Source organism: Peromyscus maniculatus, chromosome 1 (genome assembly GCF_049852395.1).
Source record: "Peromyscus maniculatus bairdii isolate BWxNUB_F1_BW_parent chromosome 1, HU_Pman_BW_mat_3.1, whole genome shotgun sequence".
NCBI lineage: Eukaryota > Metazoa > Chordata > Mammalia > Rodentia > Cricetidae > Peromyscus > Peromyscus maniculatus.
In genome coordinates, this window is record NC_134852.1 from 111599098 (window position 1) to 111623762 (window position 24665).

Genomic DNA, 24665 nt, shown 5'->3' on the forward strand with positions numbered 1-24665 from the left:
GCAAATCAGTGGAAGAAACTCAGCCAGGCTCACTGGTCAGATGACACCTGAGTCTCTAGACAGACTTCTATGGACATGCCAGGCTGGCAGCAGGCTTGTCCTTTTCCTATACCTGTTCCCTCTCCTAGAAAACACTTGTGAAATTCAGCATCATGTGGTTCCACAAATGAGCCTTTGAAATTCCCAGCAGGCCAGCTTCAACATTCCATGGCCAGACTTGCCTGAGCCAGACTTGGGTCCCACTCTCTCAGTTTCTCCTGCAGGTATTTACAAACTGTTGACGCCAGTCAGAACGCCAGCCAGGAACACAGGAGTTGAAACTGGTTGCCACAGAGCCAAAGAGCACCTGCTTCCCTGTGGCTGCTATATCCGTAGTCCTTAGGTGTCCCTGCTGTGGCAGTGTGTCCTTTATCCATTCCAGCCCGGGGGACCATTTTCTTTCCCAAGAGAACAGATACAACAGCTCTACAGATGGCAGCAGCCCACAGGAATCAAATGAGTGACATCTGCTTTGGGCTTAACCCTAGCATCTATCCTTGACCTCAGCTCAGCCATGCTGGCTCCAGCCATCTTCCTCATGCATGACAGTCAGACTAAGTAAAGAGTAGGACTGGCCCAGAGACCTCAGGTCAGCCAGATGGACTGGATCTGTCCTGTGAACCATGCTCCTTACAAGGTGAGGCAAGGCTAGGCCTCCTGCACCTTGGAGTTGTCTTTGATCTTTGAAGGCCCAGGGCCTGTTCCCCTTCCAGTCTTCAAGGCATCTGCATCCCTCTTTCATATCACATGACAGAGAAGCTTGTTCTCATGGCATGTAACATCCCTGTGAAGAGAGCGTTGTGTATGATTTTGTATTTTTTAATTCATTTTAACCTACAGGTTGGAATCTAATTTTTAAATTTTATTGGAACTCACATTTTAAAAACAAATAAAAACATTGAAAAATAATAATTATAATAATAAACCTTTGACCGGTGTCTTCCAAGTAGTTTGATCAAATAATTTATAGGTGTTTTCAAAACACAGCCTGGAGCGTAAAGCTTGGAAAGCCCTGTGGCCACACTTGTGTGTATGAAGTGTAAATCTGGCTTTGTTGTTTTGGATTCCTTTGGGTTTTGTTTTGTTTTGAAGATCAGATAGTGATCACTCTGAAAGGTTGAAGCCAAGAGTTTGTAACTATGATATTTACTGTAAGCTGTAGAACATTCAACAACTATTAAAGTTTCCCAAAAAAAAAAACCGAACAAGTGGTTCTTGGGTGAGGGAGGCACAGACCACCTCGGGCCAGTGAGTCCCTGCGCTTCTCCCCCAGGCAGTTCTAAGCTGCTTTTTACCTGTTGTGAGTACACACCTGGAACCCCAGTGCTTTGGAGGCTGGGATAGGGTTGCAACATAAAGGCTCTGTCTCAAAGCCTGGGGGGACGCTCAGTGGTTAGAGCACTGGCTGCTCTCACTGAAGGCCAGGGTTTGGGTTCCAGGACCCACAGTGGTTCACAACCATCCATACCTCCTCTTCCAGAGGATCCTATGACACCTTCTGGTTTCTAGAGCACCAGGCACACACATGGTGCACTTACACGCAGACATTCATATACATAAAATTCATCCACATGAGAGAGAAAGACTGTCTCAAAAAAGCCACAAATCAGGCACAATGTATGAGGCTGTGGAGCATCAGGTTTGGCACGCGGACCAGATAACATGATGGAATCCCGGGGAAGTTGTTCAAGAGCTGACATCTGTTAAGGCTGGAGTATAGCTCAGTGTAGTGTACTTGTGTGGGAGAGGATCCCCGCCCCCCCCCCCCCCCCAGCAATGAAGAAGGAAGAAGAGGAAGAACTAGTGACAGACCCGGCCATTTGTTGAGTCTCATGGCTGGTGCTTGCTACCCACTTCTGCTTGTTGATCTCTGAGCTTCTCATGCTTTGCTGCAAGAGAAGCTCTGCTGTTTGTCCCATATGGGTGGGCTGGGAGAGCAGCTAAGGAGGAAAGGGTCTTGGCTAAGGTAAAGTTGGAATTCACACTTGGTCTGGTCTCGGGTACCACAGTCCATGTTCTGCCCATCTCAGAGGAGGTGGTTTCTTTTTGATATTACTGTTTTCGGAGACAGGGTTTCTCTGTGTAGCTTTGGAGCCTGTCCTGAACTCACTCTGTAGCCCAGGCTGGCCTCGAACTCACAGAGATCCGCCTGCCTCTCTGCCTGCTGAGTGCTGGGATTAAAGGCATGCACTGCCACCACCCAGCCTAGAAGATGGTTTCTTAAAGGATGGACCCCTCTCCTCTCAAAGCAGTGAGGGAATGTCAGGAAGCCAAGGGGAGCTTGGTGGCTTATTACAGGGCCATTGAAGTCCACAGAGCCTCATACAAGTAGTCATTAAGGACTCTTTTTTTTTTTTAATCCCCTGTACATTTGAATCTCCTTCCCTTCAGGGTGACGTTACTGCTAAAGCTGCTCAGGCTTTGTCTTAAGTTACTTTTCTATTGTGAAAGCTCCATAACCAAAGCAAGTTACAGAAGAGTTTATTGGGGCTTGAAGTTTCAGAGGGTGAATCCCTCAGAATGGGGAGCATGGAGCTGGAGCAGTAGTTGAGAGCTCAGATCGCTATCCAAAAGTAGGAGGCGGGCAGAAAGAAAGAGCACGAGAATGAACACACAGGAGGTTACCAAGGTCACATCTCCTAATCCTTCTCAAGCAGTTGCACCAGCTGGGGACCAAGCATTCAAATAAATGAGCCATATGGAGCCATTCTCATTTAAGCCGCAATGGGTTGTCTTGGGCCATCTAACCACTTTTCTTTCTCAGGGCCTGGCCTTGACAGTTCATGTTCCACAGCTAATAGGCCAAAGACTCAACATGTTCAATTGTAGGAAAAACTGGCCAAGAGTGGAGTGGAGCCAGGTGTGTGCCACTGTGTTGACTCTGCATTGCAGAAGGTTCGGTAACATTTAAAGACCTTCCAAGGGCTGGAGGGGCAGCACCAAGACAGGGCCTGCCTTGTTTGGGTAAGGCTCAGTTCCATCCCAACACTGTAAGAACCAGTAAAACCCTCCATGGGGTGGTGCGAGGCCTACTGGACCAGTAGACACACCTTGGCCCATGCTAGAGTGGGAAGTGGAAATTGGTACACCTCCCACCAAGCCTCACTCATGATATCCTCCCAGCCTTCCATTCTGTCCATGATCCCTCGTGGACCTGGTGAAGGGAGGAGAGGGCAGAGAGCTAGAGTGGGAGCCCAATGCCTACTCTTCCCTCCAGCTCCCACCTCTACTCATGGAGGGGGCTACAGGGATTTGTACAAAAGTTTCCAGGAGTAGGTGGGGCTGTGGAGACCAAGAAGGTCACATCTGCATCATCATCTCTCACCACTTTGCCCTGATGTTGGGAAACTATGACACAAGAAGCAAATGAGGAAATAAGCCATTCTTTGAGCAAGCAGGAGCAAGGTCGAGTACTGCTAACAGTGACAGGAGCGTCCTTACCCACCTGGAAGCCTGGACATGTTATTTCCACCCTGACTGGTATCTGAGTGTTTCTCTAATCTAGCCATTCCAGGGAATGGATGGGGCCCCCCCTCCTGCCTTACCCTCTAGGAAACATTCTTATCCTCATGCACAGACCCAAGTGGGCTGTGTCATCTAAATCCTAGATAAGTGGGGTGCATGAGTTGGCTGGCTGAAGGGACAGGCAAATTTGAGAAGCCAAGCCCTGAGATAGAGCAAATGGATGTAAAGTGTGCCCTGTAGCCACGAGGGCCATTTCCTTGAATACACTGAGGGAGACTGCCCACGCCCAGTTCACAGAGTCCCACAGAGGACCGTGTACCCGAAGGATGTAGGGAGGAGCAGGATAGGTGGACACTCAAAACGTGTGCCCATCCTGTCAAAGGTTGCTTTTCTTTCTTTTTTCCCTCCATTCCTGCCACTGCTGGGCCAGCCACCTACCTTGGTTTCTGCCCAGAAAACTTCTGTCCTCAATGAAGCCAGGCTTTCTCAAGTCCTTTAGACCAGGCTTCCACACCTCACAAGTTCTACCAGTTTCTAGTCCTTCAGCCTCCATGGGACAGCCAGTAGTATTTGCCTGTTACTCTCTCTACCCCCGCCCCCCCTTTATTTTGTTTTTCAAGACGGTTTCTCTGTGTAGCCCTGGCTGTCATGGAACTCACTCTGTAGACCAGGCTGGCCTCGAACTCACAGAGATCCTCTTGCCTCTGCCTCCCGAGTGCTGGGATTAAAGGCGTGTACCACCACCACCACCACCACCACCACCACCACCACCACCACCACCACCCAGTACTCTCTCCCATGTTAAACAGTATACCCCACATTAACAAAACCCTAACTTAAGGTCTCACCAGCCATGGTGGCTTTGGTATGGAATGACGTCCCTTGATTTACCTGGTATGGGCTCAGCTCTCACCACACCGCTTAGGGAACTCACCAAGGCCCTGTCCACCACTTCCCCCACCCCCAGGGCACATGACAGCTTCCTGGACTCTCAGCCAACTTTCTCCAAACTCTACACCCTTTCTTGGCCACCAGGATCCTGATGGCTTTTTTTTTTTTTTAATTTTATTTAACTTTATGTGCATTGGTGTAAAGGTGTGATATCCCCTGGAACTAGAGTTACAGACAGTTGTGAGCTGCCATGTGGGTGCTGGGAATTGAACCCAGGTCCTCTGGAAAAGCAGTCAGTGCTCTTAACCACTGAGCCATACCTCCAGCCCCCTGATGGCTTTCTTATTGCCAGGCCCTAGGGCCTGCCCTGAGACCTTTTTCTAGAAATGGCCCCTCCCTGCCCCGTTGGCTATAATGCCCACCTGAATATTTGTCAGCTATTCCTATCACCCAGATCTGTCTCCCCAGAGCTCCAGGGCTTCATATCAAAACTTGGACACAACTAGGAGCTAATCCCCTTCCTCACTTCCCATAAGGAATCCCAGCAGGTCTGCCCTAGGAATCTCTTGGGTCCTTCTGTTTCTCCTCACCTGTTACCCAGAAGCTCCAACAGCTTCCTGCTCCAGGAGCTCCTGTGCTCTATACGGTGACCAGGGTGACCCTCGTCCTAACTGCTGTGGAGAAGCCTCCAGCCCTTCCCACCTGGTGTCTGGCCTCTGCACATGCTTCTTCCCTCTGTCTGGAACACATCCCCCTCCCACACTGAGCTTCTGCATGGCCGCTGCTTCCTGGAGAGCTCACCACTCACCACACGCCTCTTGTGCCCTTGAAATATATTAGCTCATGTCAAGATGTGTAAAATACATAAGACTGAACTGAAACAAAAAAGCTCGTTCATAATTTTCATAATTATTTTATATTGCAATGAAAACATTCTGGATATACTGGGTTAAAATATTAAAATTAAGTTTACCTTTTTAAAAAACTTTTTGGAATGATTATTAGAACACTTTCAACCACACACACGGCTCAGTCTGTATTTCTATTGGGAAGCCTGGCCTCTGGGGACCTTGGTGAGAATGAAGCCACCTCTGCCTGTTCCCCTGGCTTCCTGCGGATGAGGAAGGACACTATGGAGCACACCTGGGCGAGCCCCTGGAAGCGTGAGGTGAGCAAACAGGTTTCAGGGCGGGAACAGGGAAAGGAAGCGCCTCCTGACACCACTTTCCACCTTTTATTACTCAAGTGTGTGGGGCTGGAGATGGAGGGACCGGGCAACAGCAGGTTTCAATAAATAAGTGTGGGATGCTCAGTGGCCCCGCGCCTGCGCGGCCCCACATAAATAATCAGGTCCTGAGCCAGAGCAGAGACTAAGATGGACTGGATTGGCAGTCACCCCTGCTACCCGCAGACACTACCACAGGGGCGTGGAAACCACAGACCAGAGGCACGCCAGCCCGCCCATCCTCCACTCCCCGCAGTGTGAAGGGAGCAGGATGGCCCGGGGCTCTGCACCAGAGCCGTGTGCAAGTCAGGCCATTCCTCAGTTTCATTAAAAACAGCAGGGTAGGGGCAGGCACATGCATAAGCCCCTTCTGTAGGCATTGCCATAATAGTCCCACGAGAGCCTTGAAGGCCAAGGCCCAGAAGCAGCAAAAATCAGGCCAGATAAAGCTATTAATGGGAGGGTAGCAAAGTCAAGCTCCCCCCAGCAGGACTCAGCCCAGAACCCGCAAAGAGCTGAAAAGGTTCTGGGAACTGAGCTCTCCTCCCCCACTTCACAGTCAGAAAAGCTGGGGCCCAGGTACTCTGCCACCAGCACAGGGCTCTTGGCTACCCCTCCCCGTTGTGGGGCCTGCCAGCAGAGGAGGAGGCGCGGCCAGGGCCCAGGGTGTGGGGGGAGTGGCTAGTTCCCAAGGCACAAGCTGGGGACGGGGACAGACACCACCCCTCCACCAACCCAGACTCCTAGGGGACAGAGGGCTCCTATGATGTGTTCAGGACAGGCACAGGGTTAGGCACCCTTCAGGGGTGTAACTGGGGCTGCAGGGATGGGGTGGGCTCTTGATCTCCTGCTCACGTGCTGTGCCGCAGGCTGCCTCCTCAATGGGGCGGGCCATCCCACCTCCAGGCCGTGGCCTTCGCTGTTTTGTCCACTAGGCCTTTGCATCTTGGTCCTCAGTCCCAGCTGTAGCTCTCCCTGCTGCAGGAAGCCTTCAGAAGCTCCCAGGGCAGGGCAGAATGTAATTCTCGACAGCCCATCAGATGACCAGGTTGCTTTCACTTAGCCGGACCACATAGCGGTTCTCCTGGGAATCAGGATTGAGGGGGTCAGAGCTGAGTCAGGAGGCCATTTGGGCTTCAGAAAAGTGGCATCTACCCACAGCTCCCCATATTGCCTCCTCGGGCCTCTGTTCTGTCAGGGTTGATCCAGGTGCTGACAGAAAACTCCCCCCCAGCTCTCACCTCGGCCTTGTTCTCTGCTGGGGGCTTCAACCACTTAGTATGGCCTCCACCACTTCCCAGCAGTGCCCGCTGCTCAGGGGGAAGGCCAGGCTGTGGGGAGTCAGGAAGATCACCCCCCGAAGGCCCAGCCTCCGTGATAGTCTTCACCTCAGATGACAATGAACTGGTCCGCTGCTCAGGAATGCGAGCCACACGGAACCTGTAGGGAGAGGTGGCACCAACATCCCATGTCAGAGAGGGATCCGAGGACGGAGAAGACAACTACTGGGTCACATGCAGTTTTCAAGGTCACAGACTGAGCCTGCTACGCCGCACAAGAGCCCTTCCTAGCTCCCCAGAGACAAGGCTGCTTGTGCCCGGCTCCCAGCAACCCCACATCTAGTTAGAGGTGGACAGACAGGCCTAAGAAGTCCCAGGTACGGTAACACCAAGACCATGCCTCAGGGACCCGATAGTTCCATGTGAGATAGCGTAGCTGGGAAACGATGGCTTTTTTTGGCCCCCTACATTACACAGAGAGGCCCAGGAAAGGCTAGTCAGCACTAAGTCGACCCGTGGACCTGCCTGTCTCCAGGATGTCAAGTGATTCCCCGACCCGACTATGTCTGTGCCCACCTTACCTGCCCACAGACAAGATGGTGATCTCGCCCTGACGTCCTGTCTTGGCACTAGCCTTGGGGGCCCTGGATGGGTTGGGCAGGAGGGTGGGGGCAGGAGTGCTGGCTGCCGCTGCCTCAGGAGACAGCAGCACCTCTGGCCACTTCTTCTGGCTACAACGGGAGCAGCAGGAGCCAGAGAGTGAGGCCAGGCCCTGCACAGTGTGGAGGTGATGGCGATGTGGGCAGATGTGCGGCATGCTAGGGGAAGCTGGCAGCAGCCTGCAGGAAGAGAGGTAGAAATGATCACTGGGGCAAGCCAGGAAAGGAGACTCCATCAGGTAAAGGGACACAGATGACGTGAAAGGGAACAGACCCAGGTGGGGGACCCCCAGGAGGCAAGCCGATTATCTGAAGGCCCCACCCCTCACCTGGGTACAGGTCTGTGGCTCGTCTGTACCAGCTGTTTGCTGTGATATTCTTTCAACAACTCCTCCAGGGCCGCTGCATTCTCTGTGGGCAGGTGGAGTCAGAGCCCAGCTCCGAAGCGAAGGAGCACCCCACTCCACAGCTCAGCAGATAGCCCCTGCCCACTCCCACATCCCTGTCCTGGGCCTGAACTATGTGCCCTTCCTCCATCCCTCACCAGTCAAGAGGCAAAAGCACCCAGCACCCAGGGCCAGAGTACCAGTCACGCTGAGGCTTCGGTGTGGGGAGGCAGAGCTGGGCGGGACTTTTCCCAAGCATCATCTAAGGCTCCCGGAGGAGACCCTCCACTCCCAGGCATGGGGTGAAACAGGAAGACCCTCTCTTCACCTTTCTTCTCCGTGATCAGGCGCACCAGGACTCCAATGGTGTCCTCGTTGGCATCCTCTGTCCTATAGGCAGGATTGATCCCTGGAGAAAAGAAAAGGAATTCTACAATTCCCGAGCTACACCAGGATCTGCTGGCAGAGGGCGCTACAGGCCTTGCTCAGAGTTGAGCAGCGTCTACTGTGGCGTTCAGGTCACAGGAGCCACAGGCCCATCACCTAGACTTAAAGAAGTTTGCTGTCATCCTTATTACCCAGCACCAGCAGCTCCAAGCGCTCGGCGGTCTCAGGACCATCTGAAAAGCCCATCCCTGCAGACTGCACCAGGCTCTTCTGGGTGGCCGCTGCTCCGTTCCTGGCCTTGAGGGCTCTCCTTGCTTAGACCTCCCAACCCCTTTCTAGGCCCATTACCTCTCTGCACCCCATCCTCTCCATGGAACTACTTAACAGCTCTGGGCTTAAACTCAAGGGTGTGAGAATGGGCCGCTGGGATGGGTCCTGGGCCAGCAGCAGCATTCTAAGATCTGTACCCAGGCAGCGGCCAACAGTTACTCGGCTAGCAGATCCTACATCAAATGGCCCTGACTTGGAGCTGGAGAGATGGCTCAGTGGTTAAGGGTACTTGTTCTCACAGAGGAGAGGATTCTGTTCCCAGTTCCCACATGGTGGTTTAAAACAGTCCGGCTCCAGTTCCAGGGGATCTTATTCTGTCATCTGGCCTCCCTGAGCACCAGGTACACCCTTGCTGCATACATACATATATATATGTGTGTGTGTGTGTGTGTGTGTGTGTGTGTGTGTGTGTGTGTGCAGGCAAAACATACACACACATAAAATTAATTAAAATTAAAAATTAATTAAAATTAAAAATAATAAAATATCCAAGCATAATTTACAAATGACGCTGACTAACTAACCTCCTGTCTACTCCCCTTATAATTCAGTTAGGGGCTGGAAGGGACTCTGGAAAGCTGGCGTAGGAGGTGTTGTGTCTGCTGACTTGACCAGGCTCCTGGGGGCCCAGTGCCTTTGCCCAGGAGCTCTCTACCCTTCAGGAGGCCTTGGTCAGCAGGAGAGGCAGTGGCCCCAGGCCTTCTCCGCCTCCTCCTTCCAGCACTTGTATCTCAGACCACAGCGGAGCTGAAACCCGAGACCTGCACAGCCCCTGCCAGGGTGCGGGCCCTGCCAGCCCTCCTGATGCAAGGCATTCTCCTGCTCCACACCAGAGGCCAGGGGTCACTTTGAAGCAGACAGCTGGAGCCTCCTGCCCCTACGGAGTCCCAACCCTCCGGCAGCGGAGCAGGGCCCCACCCAGGGCCGCAATCTCGCCAGTACCACTGCTTACTGCTCTACCTCTGCCCGCTGCCAGAGCTCGGCCCCTTCCCACCTCCCTGTCAGTCTGCACTGTTCCCATGAGGGCTGCGCACGGCACCCCCAGGCACCCCCAGGCGGCCTTCCTGGTTAGCCCTCGGCAGGCCTCTCCCGTCGGACCCGCAGACCAGGAAGGTCCCCTCCAAAGCCCCCCACACCCCCACACCTGGACCCCGTCAGGTCTTACCGCTGCCTCCTCCTCCAGGGCTGGGCCCGACCTCCTTGTGGGCCGTGCAGTGGTAGCCCTTGCGCTTGAGCAGGTTGCACACCAGAATGCCCAGAAGCCCCATGAGGCAAAACACGGGCACGATGGCGATCACCGCATACTGGGCAGCCGTCTCCTCAGGACCGCCCGCCCGGGTGCCGTTCCCAGACTGCCGAGGCTCGCCATGGCCGCCGGCACCCGCCGCCACTTCCACACCACGCCGGGCCCGGCGCCCCGACTCTGAACACCACAGAGGACGGAAGCAAGGCAGCAGAGGAAAACGTACAAGTCAGTTGCTAGGCTGGTGCTGGCCTTCCTCAGCCCCGGAAAGGCTCTCTGCCCGACCTGCTGTGTCTGCTCACTTCACCCAAGACACAGTGGTAATCCCGCCCTGATGGCCTGCCATGGCCTAGCCTTGGGAGACCTGGGTAGGCCGGGGTAGGAGGCTGGGTGCAGCAGTGATGGCAGCGAGTCCAAGGACCTGAACATAAAGCCGGGGAAAACCGACATCCCCAAGACAGCCCACCCCCCACACTAGGGACACAAAAGCCAGCTCATGGCTTTCCTCCTTGAGCAGGCAATCAATTATCCAATGAGGCTTCCTTGGGCCTCAACCTACATGTGCCCCTCTTGCTAGGTGTGTAGAGTGAACAGACAGACACCTATGGCACACTCCTAGACAGAGGGATGCAGGATTCCTCTTCACAACAGCACATGGAGCAGCAGGAAGAAGTCATGTGCTCACGGGCATGTGCAAAGGCACACGCGCATGCTCATATGCATCTGTCGGGCTCTTATGGAGAGGACGGGGACAGCAGGACCCAGTGGGGTAGGAACCCTCAATCCTAACGGCGGCTGCCAGATGCTGGATGGTCTCTATCACTCAAAAGCAATGTGCTGACCCTGTTGCGGGACACCTGCTGGCTGCCTGTTCTCCATGTGGGCTGGAAAAGGACCCTACTGTCCCCACATGGATGCTGCAGAGACTCCTGGGCTCAAATCCACTGAGCCTACCTGTCCTACCCCACCATCTGCCACTCACCGTCACAGCCACCAGTACTTGGAGGTGCCCTGGAGCATGGCTGACATGGAACATAAGGAACTCCCCGAGGCCCAAACCATCTGCGGGGAGGAAAGATGTCACTGAGGTCCAGAGGTAAAAAAATCGTCCTTAGGAAAAACTGGATTCCTTCCTACCAAGTGCTCTCGATGGCGCCACCCACCCATGTCACAGATGGGAAGGGAGGCCCAGCATGAACCCCACCCTCACCCTGTGCTCACCCAGGCTGGCAGTCTCCACACACTGTATCATGAGTTGCTGAGCCAGCCTGGGCCTCCAACCTCCTTCGGAGGCTGCAGCGATCATGAGACCGGCATGGATGAGAGTCCCATGAGGCCGAGAAGGTGCCTGGGGGGCAGGTTCGGCAGAATGCGCCCTTCCCTGGGTCCTGTGGGCGAGGGAAAAGATTACAAGGCCAGGAGCCAGGCCTAAGGCCCCCGGGCACGGAAGCCTAGGCCTCCCTCTGCCCTCAGGAGTCCTCCTGGGACAGGGCAGCGTATCGCTCACCAGGTCAGGCTCCTTGCCAGGTGGACACAGCCAAGGAGTTATTGATGTTGGAGTGGCCAGAGGCCAGGGCAGCAGCTGGAAGCATGCAGATGGGACACAGAAGACATGGTGACAGTGTTAGGCATGAGGCCTGAAGGCCGTCTACTCACTACCTACTTCCTGGACAGGGCATGAGTCGCCGACCACATGGGCTCCCTGCCAGGCTTCAGGGGCACGCTTAGAGCCTGCCTCGGCCAGCTCTGCTGCACTGCCAGTGTCTAGGTAGAGAGAATTATACCTGCTTCTGGAAACTACTGGAAAGCCCCAGACAGGATCAGGACCTCAAGCCCTTGAGCCTCTGAATTATAGCTCTTTCAGAGGAGTTACACCTCCTCACCCCAGACAGATGAGGAGGAAATGCTTCCGAATTCCTCTGAGATTGTCTCCCTTCCTGCAGCACACCTCCCCCTGCCCCAAGCTGGGCATGTCATTAACTACCCTCTGTTTATCATGCCTAGAGCCAAGTCTGCAGCTGGCGCTTACTTACTATTCTGGGCCCTGGGCTGAGTCGGAGACCACATCCTCCTCTGTGACCTCCCCCTGTACCAAGGCCACCCCATTCATACCCTGCACCTAAACAGAGCGTGCCACGTTCCAGAGGAAGGCTATTCTGGATGTGGGTTAATGGACCCCTCTCTGATGACCTCCCTCTGCTTCCCACTCAAACGAATGGATCGACTACCTGCCTGACTCCTGCTGTGGGAGGACCCTGTCCTCCAATTGGCCCCAGCTGCTAGGGCTAGGGGCACCAGGCATGGAGCAGGGCCAGCTACCCTGAAGGCAGACTGTCTGCTAAGGCTGGAGACTGCCTCCTGGAGATCTCAGCCTGCTATCCCTGCGCTTCCAGAGCCGCAGCAGAAAGACCACACACACCAGACAGACCCCAAGGTGCCCTGACTCCAGCCCCAGAAGCTGAGCCTCCCTATACTAATGCAGACCCTACATCCAGCACGAGGGACTCAGTTTCTTCCAGGTCCCCTCCTGCCCTCCTGGCTCTGCCCCACACCTGCCTGGGGCAAGCGCCTTGCCCCTCAGCCATGCCTGCAAATGCTAGGAAATCCCTCCAGCCCGTGTGGGAATTGCTTGGGAAAGCTGCATCCCTGGCTAGAGTAGAAGAGATGGCATCTGTCTCTACAGGGTCACGACTGCATGCTAGGGAATGCTAGGAGACACTTCAGGGCCCTGAAGGCTTTGGAGTCTTCCAAGAAAGAGGAGAGTGTTTACGTCTGCCAGAGCCTGAAGCTCCTGGGCAGTGCCTGCACCCTCTTCTCTGGGGTGCTGGGGTGCATGCTCAGATTCCAACTCTTCCAGCTTCTCTGGGGGCCCTTCTCCAACTCACCACAAACAGGCAAGACAGGGGCCAGCACAGCGAGGTCCGCTTCATCATCAGGCCCTGGGGTGACATGGACCTAGGGCAGACAAAGGAAACTCAGGGGAGCGGCCAGAGCAGGCGGGCGGCTGCTGTCTCCCTCCAAGCCACATTCAGGACACCAGGACTGCTGCTGGGTGCTGGGCAAGCATTTGCCCTACATGGCAGGATGCAGGTCTGAACAGAGGTAGAACTGGCCTGTCTAGGGCCAGCCTTTTAGGCCTGGCCAGGCGGAGGGAAGCTGAGGGAAGCTCAGGAGGTTTCCCAGAGCAGGAAGTGCTTCCTTCCCCTTCCATAAAGAGCCAGGTGCCCTGAGGCATCAGAGGAGGGCCAAGAGGAAGGAAGCTGGCAAAGGCCTGGGCTGGGGTTTAAGATGGCTACACCACCACCTCTAGCCGGACTCATCCCCAGCCTCTCACAGCTCCCAGGCCACTGTCACACTCGGCCTTAATTCTCGCAGGTTCTGCTACAGGAAGGCCCTAATCCTTCAAAGCCACCCCAAAGGCCTCGATGTGGAGTACTTCTGGAAGTCTGGCTGGAAGGCTGTCACCCTGCTCACCCTGTCACGGGCCTGTTCCTCCTCCACACCTCCCCCAGGGAGGGTCACGATCTAGAACTCAGACATATACACCAGACAGGCTTCTGCACTAGGGAATCAGGAACACCAGTGTCCACAGGGAGCTCCCTCTCAGAGGACACCGTGGCAAACAGATTAAGACACAATGGTCCCACAGTGAGCTGTTTCAGAGAACCTTCGCCAATGCCAGCTCCCCAGCCGAGTGAGGCCCCTGGGGCCAGACAGCAGCACCTCTGGAGAAGTCTGTAGCCCGTGGACAAAGTCAGACCAGCAGGAAGGATTCAGAAGAGGTAACAGAAAGTCCATGTGTACTTCCCACAGCCAGGGTCACAGGTGGGGTGGGTGCTCATCAGGCCTCAACACAGCTGTGAGCAACCTGTGAAACCCCAAGGTGCTCACGGGCCTAGCCCTCCCCCACACCACTGGACCAGGGGGTCACAGGCTGTTTTAATGCCAAGCCTGGCAGAGGACTTGTTGCTCACAGGAGGTTCCGGGTCCCAGGGGCCCCTCTCCGCTGGTAGCCAGGCTTCCCGGCTGGAAACAAGAGTGGAGGAGAGGAAACCTATCTGCCACCTGACCTGGGCCTGGCCCCACAGAGACCTCAGCAGGGTCAGGGATTCGAGTTACAGCCAGGGGAGGGGGAGGGGCTGGAGTCACATCATCCAGGGACTCTCCAGGTCACTGGCAGCCCGCCCCTCTTGGGCTCCAGGCCAACTAAGGGGAAAACCAGGGACAGGGAAGGACAGGCTCCAGAGTCGGTAAAGGCCACACGTGGCAGTCAACACTCAACAGATGGCACTCCTGACTCATCCCTTGACCTGTCCCTCCTCAAATTCAATCACAAAACTGCCTTCCAGGTTCTGTACCACAGTGTCCCTTACACCTTCCCGGGCTCCGTGATCCCTCAAGACCACCTCCCATGGCCCCTCCACAGTCCTTTAGAGGATCTCACTATCACGGACCTGACCACAACCCCAAGTCATCAGGTGGTCCTCACAGCATGCCCCCAGCCCCAGCAGCCCCTTATGTCCCCAGGCAGCCCAGAGAGCTAGGAGGAGGGGTGAAAGGTGAGGGGTGAAAGGTAAGTAAAACCCCAGGAGAGGCCCGGGACCACCCGGACCCTAACAGCACCTTCTGGGTGACCGGAGCCTCAGGGGGAGGCTACGCAGCTACACATCCGCAGACAGGCCAGAATCCGAGTGATCCTGAGACTTCCCAGAGCAAAGTGGGGGTCCAGAGGCCCAGCCTCAAAGTCAGAGCGGGCCCACTCAGGCATACCCACTGACAGCCGCCACCCAGCATCCCCTGCCCTCTAATTATGCACCTTCTAATTACCAGACAACTGCTGCTTACTCCAGTCTGGCTGCGTGGCCCCCACTCTCAACCAGACTGCCCCCCTCCTGCCCCCCTCCGGCCTGCTCAGGCACATGCATACATGTGCGCACCTGCCGCTGCCACCTCTGCACCCCAGTCCTCTAGCACCCAAGGAACCCTCGGGAAGACAAGTCCAGAGAAGCCCCTAGGTCAGGAGGCGTCAGTGGAGGCCCCCCCCCCCACTTCTACTTCTCTTGTCTAGAAGGCCAAAGCCTAACTCCTCCCGAGGGCTGAGCTGACAGAGACGGACACGGCAACCCCAACCCGAGAGGGAAAGGTCACGCCCACAAAGCCCGGACAGCTCCAGGGTAGCTGAGGGAGGACAGGGTTAAAGACTCAGGGTTCTAGCAGTGAAGGAAGCTCGCTCACAGGCCACTCTTCCGACCCCTGAGCATCCACTCATCCACTGATTCCCTATGGGACCTGAGCCCCCAGCTTCCCCAGCTTCCCCAGCTTCCCCAGCTTCCCCAGGCCCGGTTTCCTCATCTGCAGGAAAGGTTGTTTATCTTCTGCGGTAGAAGCCTGTCGTGAAGCTTAACCCAGGTAATGGGCCTCAAGTGGGTCACGGGACTTCCTCCCCACACCCACACCCCAGGGTGGTAATTAAGTATTTGTTGGCTTGCTTGTTCGCTGCTTGTCCCCCAACCAGACAACAGTCAGGGCAGGGGTGTCTGTTTTATTCACCACAGAGCCCAGCACCCGACCCAGGCATGAAACTGGATGTCTCCTCTACCAGGAGACCTCAGGGGGCTTTCTGAAACGTAGCCCTCGGGAAAAGGGCCCAATCGATGAGAACAGAAATTCCCTGAGCACAGGCCAACTAACTAGCAAAGCTGCAGCAGGGCCCCAAAGTGCAGGAGAAGCCGCCCCAGAGAGGAGCAGCCCTGGAGGCCTCACAGAAAGAGGAAGCTGGACTGCCTGCCCAGGCCTCAGGCAGCTTCCTCTTTCCTAGAACCCAATCTGTGGGTTCACCCCTAGCCCCAGCCAAGCCCCCCCCCCAGCACACTCCCTGAGATCTCCCGAGGCCTCTGTCCACTTCTTCTGACCTCTAGGTCGGCCTTACCTGCAGCCTAGGTTTCCTGACAGATGGGGGTGTGCCCCGAGCCAGTTCCCCAACCCTCAGAATGGCGTCCCAGCGCACCCCTGAAAACCTCCGCACACGAACATGTACCCAGACTCCAGCCACCTTAGGTTTCTCTCTCAGCTACCTGAAGCTTCTTTCAAGTCACAGAGATGTGTGTTACCTGCTGTTGCTTCTGCCCAGAACCCTCCCATCACGTTTGGCCAACACCTACTCTTTCCTGCAGAGCGCAGTTCAAAGTCACTTCCTCCTGGAGGCCCCAACCCCCACCCCACCCCTCCCCTCAGCAATGGCGCCATTTGCCCAGCCCCCCCTCCTTCTCACCACACGCTGTCCTCGATGCCCAGTGCTGTGCTGGGTGTGGGCCGCACTGGGGTGAGGAGGAGAAGAGATGTATGTCTTCAGGAGCCTGCCCAGCTACGCCACCGCCACCGAGGAGAAGGAGGGCCAGAGCAACACACTGTGGTAGAGAAGCCCAGAGGCAGAGCTGGTCTTGACTTGTGTCTGAAGGCCTCTGCACCCCGGGGAAACATCACTGAACTCAAGCTTGCTCTCCTCTGCTCTTCACTGGCTGGGAAGCTATGGGACCCAGTGTAGATGGCTCATGCACTACACTTCACCATGCCTCAGTTTCCCACTTGTAAACTTTAAAAAAGGAAGAGCACATGTCTGACCAGCAAGTGTGAAGCATAGAGCAATTCTCTTTTGTATTTATGATCAGCGGTTAGCCAGGGATCAGGCACCCAGGAAATGCCCAGTGGGCCACTCTGGGGGTGGGAGGTAGAGGAGAAGGGTCTGGGAGGATTGGCAGGCAGAGCCCAGGTCATGCCGAGCTTGCACTTTTCCCAGGGCGCAGAGCAGAGGAAGCGAAACCCTGATTTGCCTCTAGGCAGGCAGGTGAGCTGCCAGCCAAGCGAGGGCACCGCGGGCGAGGGAGGTGGGACCAGGGCCCGCCTGGAGCAGGGCAGGGAAGAGGGCAGATTCTGCTTCCTAGCCCATGGCCTTCTCTGCAGGCTCTGGAGGCAAGGGTTGCCTGGAAACACAGCTGGACACAGGCCTTCCTCAGCAGTGGCTACACCAGGCAGCGACAAAGGCAACATCAATAGAGAAATCCAGGTTAGCAAGGGACCCAGTGGTTCCCTGGCAACTGGGGCTGAAGTAGGGCAGTGCCCACACTGGGCGCCAGTTAAGGCTGCTAGGCACTGCCGGCTTCCCTAACAGAAGGGGGCCGACCTCAGCCAGAGACTCTCCCTCACCCTGGCTCACCTCCAATCCATGTCGGAGAGGTGAACATGCCCTGTTCAGACCTGAGTAAGCAGGTTGGGGGAAGTCACCTGTGGGGGTCCCACAGCCAGGCAGGGATGGAGCTCAGGACGGCCTCATCTCTGCCTCTCCAACCCTGAAGCCTAGTCCTGACTCGGCAGGCAGACACGCTCAAGAGTGCGTGCCAGTCTGACGGCGAGAAGGCTGGTGCAGAAGTGTGTGGAAGGTGGCTCAGACAGACAGACGGACGGGGCTCAGCTGAAGGTCTACTAGAAAGACCTGGGCAAGGCCTGGAGGAGGCGTGGTTCCCCCCTGGCAGCCTCGGGGGGCCTCTCGGAAGCGCTTGCACCCATGCTCTTTTGGATACTGTGCTAATTTATACCAGGGCACGCCGGACAGAACACTAGAAACCACAGGCAGCAAGAAGGCTGGGAATTCCCAGAGGCAGGAGGAGCGCCTCCCAGGGCTGCTGCTAAGGCTGAAGGCCCAGAGATAAACAAACGCGGCCTGGGGGCTATGCAGAAAGAAGGGCATCCCCACTCCCGGCTTTCTTCCCATGCCACCCACACTTAGGGCGGCAGGAGCTGGACATGGTTCTGTTCATCACAGCTCCTGGCTGCCACTGGGCCTGCATTTCAGCAGCTCAGGTGGTTAGGCAGGCAGGCGGGAGAGGGCTGAGAGGGCTAATTGACTCCTTAAGGCGAAGGAAAGAGCTGAGGCAGCCAGATCTGGCTCTCCCAGCTCCTCTGGGCTGAGTAGGAAAAGGATGCAGTCTCTCTCTTTCCTAGGACAAGTCTGGGATAAAGGAGACGGTGTCTGAGACCAGACAGTCACCCCTGGGACAGAGCTGGAGCTCCCCAATGACCCCCTCAGGAGTCTTATTTCTTCTCCAGGTCAGGTCCTGCTGGATCTCTCAACACAGGCTTCCATGGTCCACTGCAGAAACTGAGGCTGACCTGGCTGCGGGAGAACCTTGGTTTGGACTGGTAGGCAACTCCACAACTCCGTGGGTGAAGGCACCTGCCACCAGCACTGAATGCCCTGGCTTTGACCTCTAAAGGGAAGAACTGACCCCGCAGGAGGTGTGCACTGACCTCCACCCCTCCACCCCGTGGATACAAAAGAAACAAACACATGTAACAGATTTTTTCCAAGGAAATAAAGCTTACCAGCCCTAGAGAGGAGACTAGCAACATGCAGCTCTTGCCCATGTCACCTCGCCTGGCCCCCACTCACTGCTTTCAAGGATTTGCTTTAGTGGACGCCCACCTTTAAGAACCATGGACCATCCCTGGACTGCCTCCTCTGGCCCCAAGACAGGACAGCAAGGGCCCAGGAGGGAAACACCCAGTCCACCCCTCAGTCACGTGGCTATGCCCCACCCCCAGAAGTCAGCTTGGCTGCTGCCCCGGCCACACACCTCCACTTTTTATTGAGTTGCTAATGAGTCAGGATGGCCCGAGACTACTCAGCATTCACCCTGACCCCATCATCCCATCTGGTTGACTGGAACAGAAATTTAGGGAGAGACTGAGGAGACACCACAGGTCTCCTGCTCACTCTCCAGCTCCTTAGGCTTGGGTGCTGAGGCGGGGGGCCTGGGTGGGCACGGGGACTGTGACAGCGCCAGCAGGGACAAGGCTAGGCTCTGAGACAGTCCACCCGAGCGGAAGCTCTACCCTGTCACTAAGTGGATCTGTGACCTTGAACAGGTCACTCTCTAGAGTTTCGGGGCCTCAAAGGATGTGAAGGGGATATTTGGAATCTCACCTAAGCCATGCTGCCCAAGATCTACCAGTTCTTTTTTTTTGTTGTTTTTGTTTTTTGAGACAGGTTTCTCTGTGTGGCCCTGGCTGTCCTGGATCTCGCTCTGTAGACCAGGCTGGCCTTGAACTCACAGAGATCTGCCTGCCTCTCTGCCTCCTGAGTGCTGGGATTAAAGGTGTGCGCTGCTACCATCACCTGGCTAGAACTACCAGTTCTAACACCACAGCCTCACAAGGGCCATTGGAGGAACTCAGCTCTAAACAAGCAGTGTGCAGTCGAGACTACCCAGGTGCTACCCCGGCACTTGGGTGCCGAAAGCACTCTGTGAGGAAGCCAAGCATGTAAGTCTCAGCAGCATGGGATCCAGGTACCCACGCCAGTGGAGCCCATGTGTACCTGCTCCCTCACAGCTGAGACCACAGAGTCAGAAAAGCAGAGGACTGAGCAGGGACAGTTCGGAAGTTCACATGCAGCCCCACCTGCCATAACTCGGGCAATTGTGCCTACTCGGTCGACCTCATGGTGTAGGGGGAGGATCCAGAACGCACAGGCTAACAGCAACTCTTGTTGTTGTTGTTGTTTTGAGACAGGGTTTCTCTGTGTAGTTTTGTTGCCTGTCCTGGATCTCGCTCTGTAGCCCAGGCTGGCCTTGAACTCACAGAGATCTGCCTGGCTCTGCCTCCCGAGTGCTGGGATTAAAGGCGTGTGCCACCGCCGCCCGGCTAACAGCAACTCTTTACAAGCAGGCCTGAGCCCAGCCCCCCCCCCCCCACTTTGGGAGGTTTTCCTATCAGGGGACCCACTCAGCCATGCGTTCTCCATCCCCTTTGACCCTTTGCCAGTCCTGAGGAGGCCGCCTGAGGGAGGCTGCAAGGAAGCAGAGTGCAGGGCCCATGGGCTCTCAGTTCCTTCCCACCGTGAGCAGACACAGGGCCAAGTCTAGTCCCTTCTCTCCAACTCACGCTCGGACCCTGCCTCTAATTGGCCACAGAAGGCCCCTTCATCCCCCTCCATCTGTGCCAACCAACCAGGCACACTCTGGGAGCCACATGGGCAGTTATTAATAGAGTGCTCGTCTTTCCCAGGGTGGGTGGCCCAGGAAAGAAAGTCCCTGGACACTAGGGTCTCGAAAGTGCCTTCTCTTCGATTCCTGGTTTCCTGGCCTACGTCTAGAAGGACTGAGGACTCTCTGGAGGACAGGGCAAAGATCCATAGCCTCAGGGGCTGAGCACACAGCGGGAGGCTTTCTCTTCTACCTAGCCCAGCCCTACCTGGCCAGCAGCACCAGATCAGCATGCGCATGGCTCCGGGTTCAATCCACAGCGCCAGAAAAAAAACAAACAACCCAAAGAAAGCAGCTGGGCAGGCAGAGAGAGCAGAGCTGGAACAGAGGTTTGCAAAGCTGTGACAGAACCTGCTTCCCTCGCTGCCCAAGTGTCGGGGGATCAAGGGGAAGGGGGGAAAGCAGAGAGGAGAGCTACACCAAGGCTGAGCGTGCCCGGCCTTTCTTGGAACCTCAGTCTCTGTGTAAAGTGGGGCTGAGCCTGCTGGCTTTGCCTCTTGGCCCTGTAAGTTCGGCCCCTCGATGTGATGTTGTCTACCAATGGCAGGCACGGGCACCTCCCGCTAGCGACTGCCACACCAAATAGAAACCCAGCTCGGCCCCCCTGCCATCCCCAGAGGCCCAAGTTCCCAGAACGGTTTGGCTTGGATGGGGCATAGAGCCGAGCTGGGGGGCTCCACCGAGGCTGGGCCAGAAGGGAAAGTTAACCCTTAGTTGGCCCTTCTCCCCCTCTCCTTCTCCTGGCCCTGAGCTATTTCTACCTCTATGCGAGGGATGGAAATAACTCGGGCTCAGCCCCTGGAGACCAAGACAGCTATTTTCAACAGCCCCAAAAAGCACAGCTCCAGTCATTCCAGGGAGGACCGAGGGACAGACACCCTGATCCCCAGCCCCAGGCCTAGCCCGAGCATCAGCACTGCTCGGAATCAGAAGGGCTGTCTGGGAGGAACGGGGATTGATTGGGCAGGGTACAAGCACAAGGTCACGCCATCTGCTCCCCACCCCAGCAAATGGGTGAGTCAAAGACACGGGGATGGGGACCTGTCAAGTATGATGAAGGTCACTATCCCTGTCACCCCTGGGCTGTGTTGCTAACTCCAGCTACTCCAGAGCCGGGACTTTCTAGCTCAGGGGGACAGAAGGAACAGGAGGACCGTGTAAAACACCCACTTGCAATTTGCCAGCCATGTGTGCACACAAATCTCACTGCAAACTCATAATGGGACACCTATGCCAGGCCTGCCAGCCCAAGTGAGAGCTAGAAGCTCAGCTAAGTCATGAGCAGTTACCAGGAGCGTGGTGATCCTCTCCAACACCTCCCAGGGTTAGAAGCCTTGAGCTCCAGTCTTGGCGCTGTCCTGACTCTATGCGACCTTGGATGCCACTGGGGGTCTCTGAGCCTCAGTGACTTTGTCTCTAATTGTCACTGCGTCTCAGAACCACTGTAAGGAATTCAATAAAACAGTGCATTACAAAGTGTTTACAGCCGAGTCTGCCACTGCCCCCTCAAAAAGTCTAAACATTTTCAGAGGATCACAGAAAGCAGAACCTCCACAGGCATATTCTATCAGGTGTGGTACCCACTGCCGCCTCTGGAGCTAGGGAGCCCAGCTGCGCCCATTCTACACGAGTTGCACAGACCCTCTTGTGGGAGCAGGGGCCTCAGATGGACAGAACTCCAAGACCAGACCAGAGACCATTCATTGATGGAGAAAAATATTCTCTCTCTCTCCAAACAGGGAGCTGCTGAAGAGACCTGAGTAGAGAATGTCTTTGGATTGAGATTTCAGGATCTAAACGACCAGGCGGCTTTTCCAACCTTTCACTAGCACGTGGGTGCAAACTTTCGACCACCGTATCACCAGCAGAAATCTGCCCCGCCCCCACTGCAGCCCTTCTGCCTGGAAGGGAAAGAAGAAAGGAGAGGACTGACCCAAAAACAATAGAGGATCCTAAAGTGATGATTCACAGGCCATTCACACTTCGGTGCCGGCTGGGAGACTGAGGCCCAGCACAGGCAGATTCTGATAACGAGACAGGATACAGAAGGCGCGCCGGCCAGATGTTGAGGACTTTGGTGTGTGTGTGTGTGTGTGTGTGTGTGTGTGTGTGTGTGTGTGTGTGTGTGTGTGTGTGTGAGTGTGGAGTGGAGATCCAAACCACCTCAGGTCTTCTCTGTGCTAGAGGTGCGATCCCACCCAGTGGCGCCCAGCTTGGCCTCCTCTTCCTCGGCTAGGTCGTCTCTGGGTGCAAACAACTCACTAATCTGAACTCCTGCAGGGTGCCTTCCGGAGATCTTGATTCCCTAGCCTCCCGATCTTCCTTACCCCCCCAACTGCTGGAAGCTGTCGGGTTCCTCCTTCTGTCTCCTTACTCTGTCCGGAGTCAAGCAGACAAACACACACACACACACACACATTCTCTCTCTCTCTCTCTACTTGGCTCCTTACGCACCCTGTGACCCCGTGATTCAGGGCTTGCTCAAGTTATTTAAGGTTCCCTCTTCTACCTTATACTCACAATTTTTAGTGGCCCTTAGCCCCGGTCAAACTGCAGGCCACACACAGTGACCCCAGTGACCTGGGGTCTCTCCCACACACCATCACATACATACACTCCTCCTGTCTCAGACACACAGAGCCCCTCTGTGTCGCCCGCTAGGCTCGGCGTCACCGCCCAGTGTCCCAGCCACACGTTTACCCGGGCCAGGCCGCCTCATGCGCCGTGTCACCCACAGTCACGGGCTGACACCGTTCAGAACCCCCCCTTCCCGGCAGCCCCGCGTTGCAGCCGCACCGAGGCGCCGCCGTCCCGTCCTGCAACCGGCTCTGGTGTCAATCCAAGTTCCTGGGTCCCACCGACCCCCTCGCACGCCAAGTTCCGCCTGCTTCCTCTCGCGCACCTTCTGACAACACTGCGCAGCGCCCGGTGCGGGGAGGACGCGCAGCCCGGGGGGCTCCGGGACGCGCGGGAGGCGCTGGGACGGGACAGGACAGGGCAGGAGAGTGGGGCTGCCGCATCCGCAGCGCGGGAGAACTTCCTCGGGGCGGCAGAGCGGGGCTGCGGGCCGAGCGCGCCCTCCTTACCTGGCCGGCAGCACCAGCTCCGCTCCGCGTCCGACGCGGCACCCGGGCCCCGTTAGGCGAGCGCTCCGGGCCGGCCGCGCAACCTGCGCGCCTTTTGAATGAATCGCCGGCCCTAGCGGGGAAGCTGCGCGGCCCCGCCCCTCGCGTCACGGCCTCTGGCCCCGCCCCCGACGTCAGAGCCGGGACTTGCGGCCCCCTTGCCCGGCGCCCCCCAGCCCGACGCCCCCCAGCCGGCCAAGGGCTCACCATTCTCCCGCCAGGCCGCGCCGCTCTACATCGCCCCCTCTCGAGCCTCCTAGCCACTGCAGGGGTTGCGCGCCACGGACGGGTGGCGACCAGGATGCTTTTCCGAAGCGTCCCTTTGCGGGGGAGGGGTGGAGGCTGGGTGGGGGCTCCAAATCAAGAAATCCGGGCTTGTGTGAAAAGGGGCTCGAGACTTGAAGGCTGCTCAGGCACTGTCACCACTGTCTGCGTTACGAGAGCCACAGCGGCCACTTCTTGGGGGAATTGTCTTACTTCTGGAATTGGTTGCCGATGAGAACGACCTCAGTGTTTTTTGATGGAGCCCAGGCTGGCTTCTAGAATCCCCCACCTAGTCTGTAAGAGAGTCGTAAGGAATGCTCACCTGGTGGACTCCTTTGGAACCTGGCCCAAACACCGTCTCCTCCAGAGCGGCTGGTGGTACCTCCCCCAAGTAGGACCGAGTCACTCCTCACCCTAACACCAGCGGTGTGGCTCTTTCTGTCACCCGTGCCAGCTATCAGAGTGCCCAGTGGAGGCCAGGAGTAGAAGTGTGATCTCAGGACTTGGGAGGCTGAGTCAGGACGCTCCCGAGTTCCAAGCCAGCGTGGACTACCTATCGAGACCTTGTTTCACCAACACGCCAACAAACCAAAACAACAACAAGGAATGCCCAGAACTATGAGACATCGTTGTAGAAGCCGGGGCTCTACGTGCACTGTGTTCCTGCCTCTGTAAATTGTGTCCCTGGGTGGCAATGGTCTGTCAGGACTGGAAGTAGCCACTCAGCTGCCATAGCCTCCTCTTCCACCCCCCATCCCCACCTCCCCACCCCCCCACCCCCGCTCCCGCCCCAGTCAGTACATTCAAAGGATCGAAGGTGGCCAGGAGAGCAAGACTGGGAAGGAACTCAGACAGCGCGGAGGACCTAGAGCTGGGGATAGAGGCCTGGCTGGGATCGAGATAATCACAGCTCACCAAAGAGGTTGAAGAAGGTAAATAGGTCTGTTGGGGATAGCTGGGCTGGGGTGGGATTCTAAATAAACTGAGTCATAGACTCTGAGCCACAGAACGGAGAAGAAAGGTCAGGTCCCCAGAGTCTGGGAAATTCCAGGAGGAGAACCAGATACCTGAGTGAGGAGAGGGAGGAGAGAGTTTCCATTTCCCTGGCTGAGCCCAGGTTTCGGGGACAGAGCAGAAAGCTCCAAGTTCCTGGTGTCAAAATGATGATTCCAGCAGGCCCAGTGACATGTGCTTTGAATCCCAGAGCTCTGGGGGCAGAGACAACCAGATCTTTGTGAATTCTGGGCTAGCCTGGTCTAGATAGTGACTTGCAAACCAGCCAGGGATACAAAGTAAGACCCTGTCTTGGGGGGAAAAAAGGCCTCAGTCCA

At 56.3% G+C, this 24665-nt stretch overlaps 1 protein-coding gene across 5 annotated transcripts; it reads right to left on the bottom strand.

Moving 5' to 3' along the window:
• Positions 1-5292: 5292 nt before the first annotated feature.
• On the bottom strand, positions 5293-23667 carry Relt (RELT TNF receptor). Of its 5 annotated transcripts, none has more exons than XM_042279540.2 (11): positions 23278-23667; positions 12791-12860; positions 11413-11487; positions 11127-11293; positions 10888-10967; positions 9828-10085; positions 8274-8354; positions 7889-7970; positions 7482-7739; positions 6862-7060; positions 5293-6704 (listed from the first exon to the last, which is right to left on the bottom strand). In XM_042279540.2, the coding sequence occupies exons 2-11, from the start codon at positions 12854-12856 to the stop codon at positions 6657-6659; spliced, it is 1314 nt and encodes a 437-aa protein (XP_042135474.1). In that variant the 5' UTR covers positions 12857-12860; positions 23278-23667; the 3' UTR covers positions 5293-6656. The 5 variants fall into 5 exon arrangements, with proteins under 5 accessions (XP_042135474.1, XP_006982194.1, XP_076404444.1 ...); XM_006982132.3 differs by lacking the exon at positions 23278-23667 and adding an exon at positions 23032-23157; XM_076548329.1 differs by lacking the exon at positions 23278-23667 and adding an exon at positions 22742-22831.
• Positions 23668-24665: the final 998 nt, after the last annotated feature.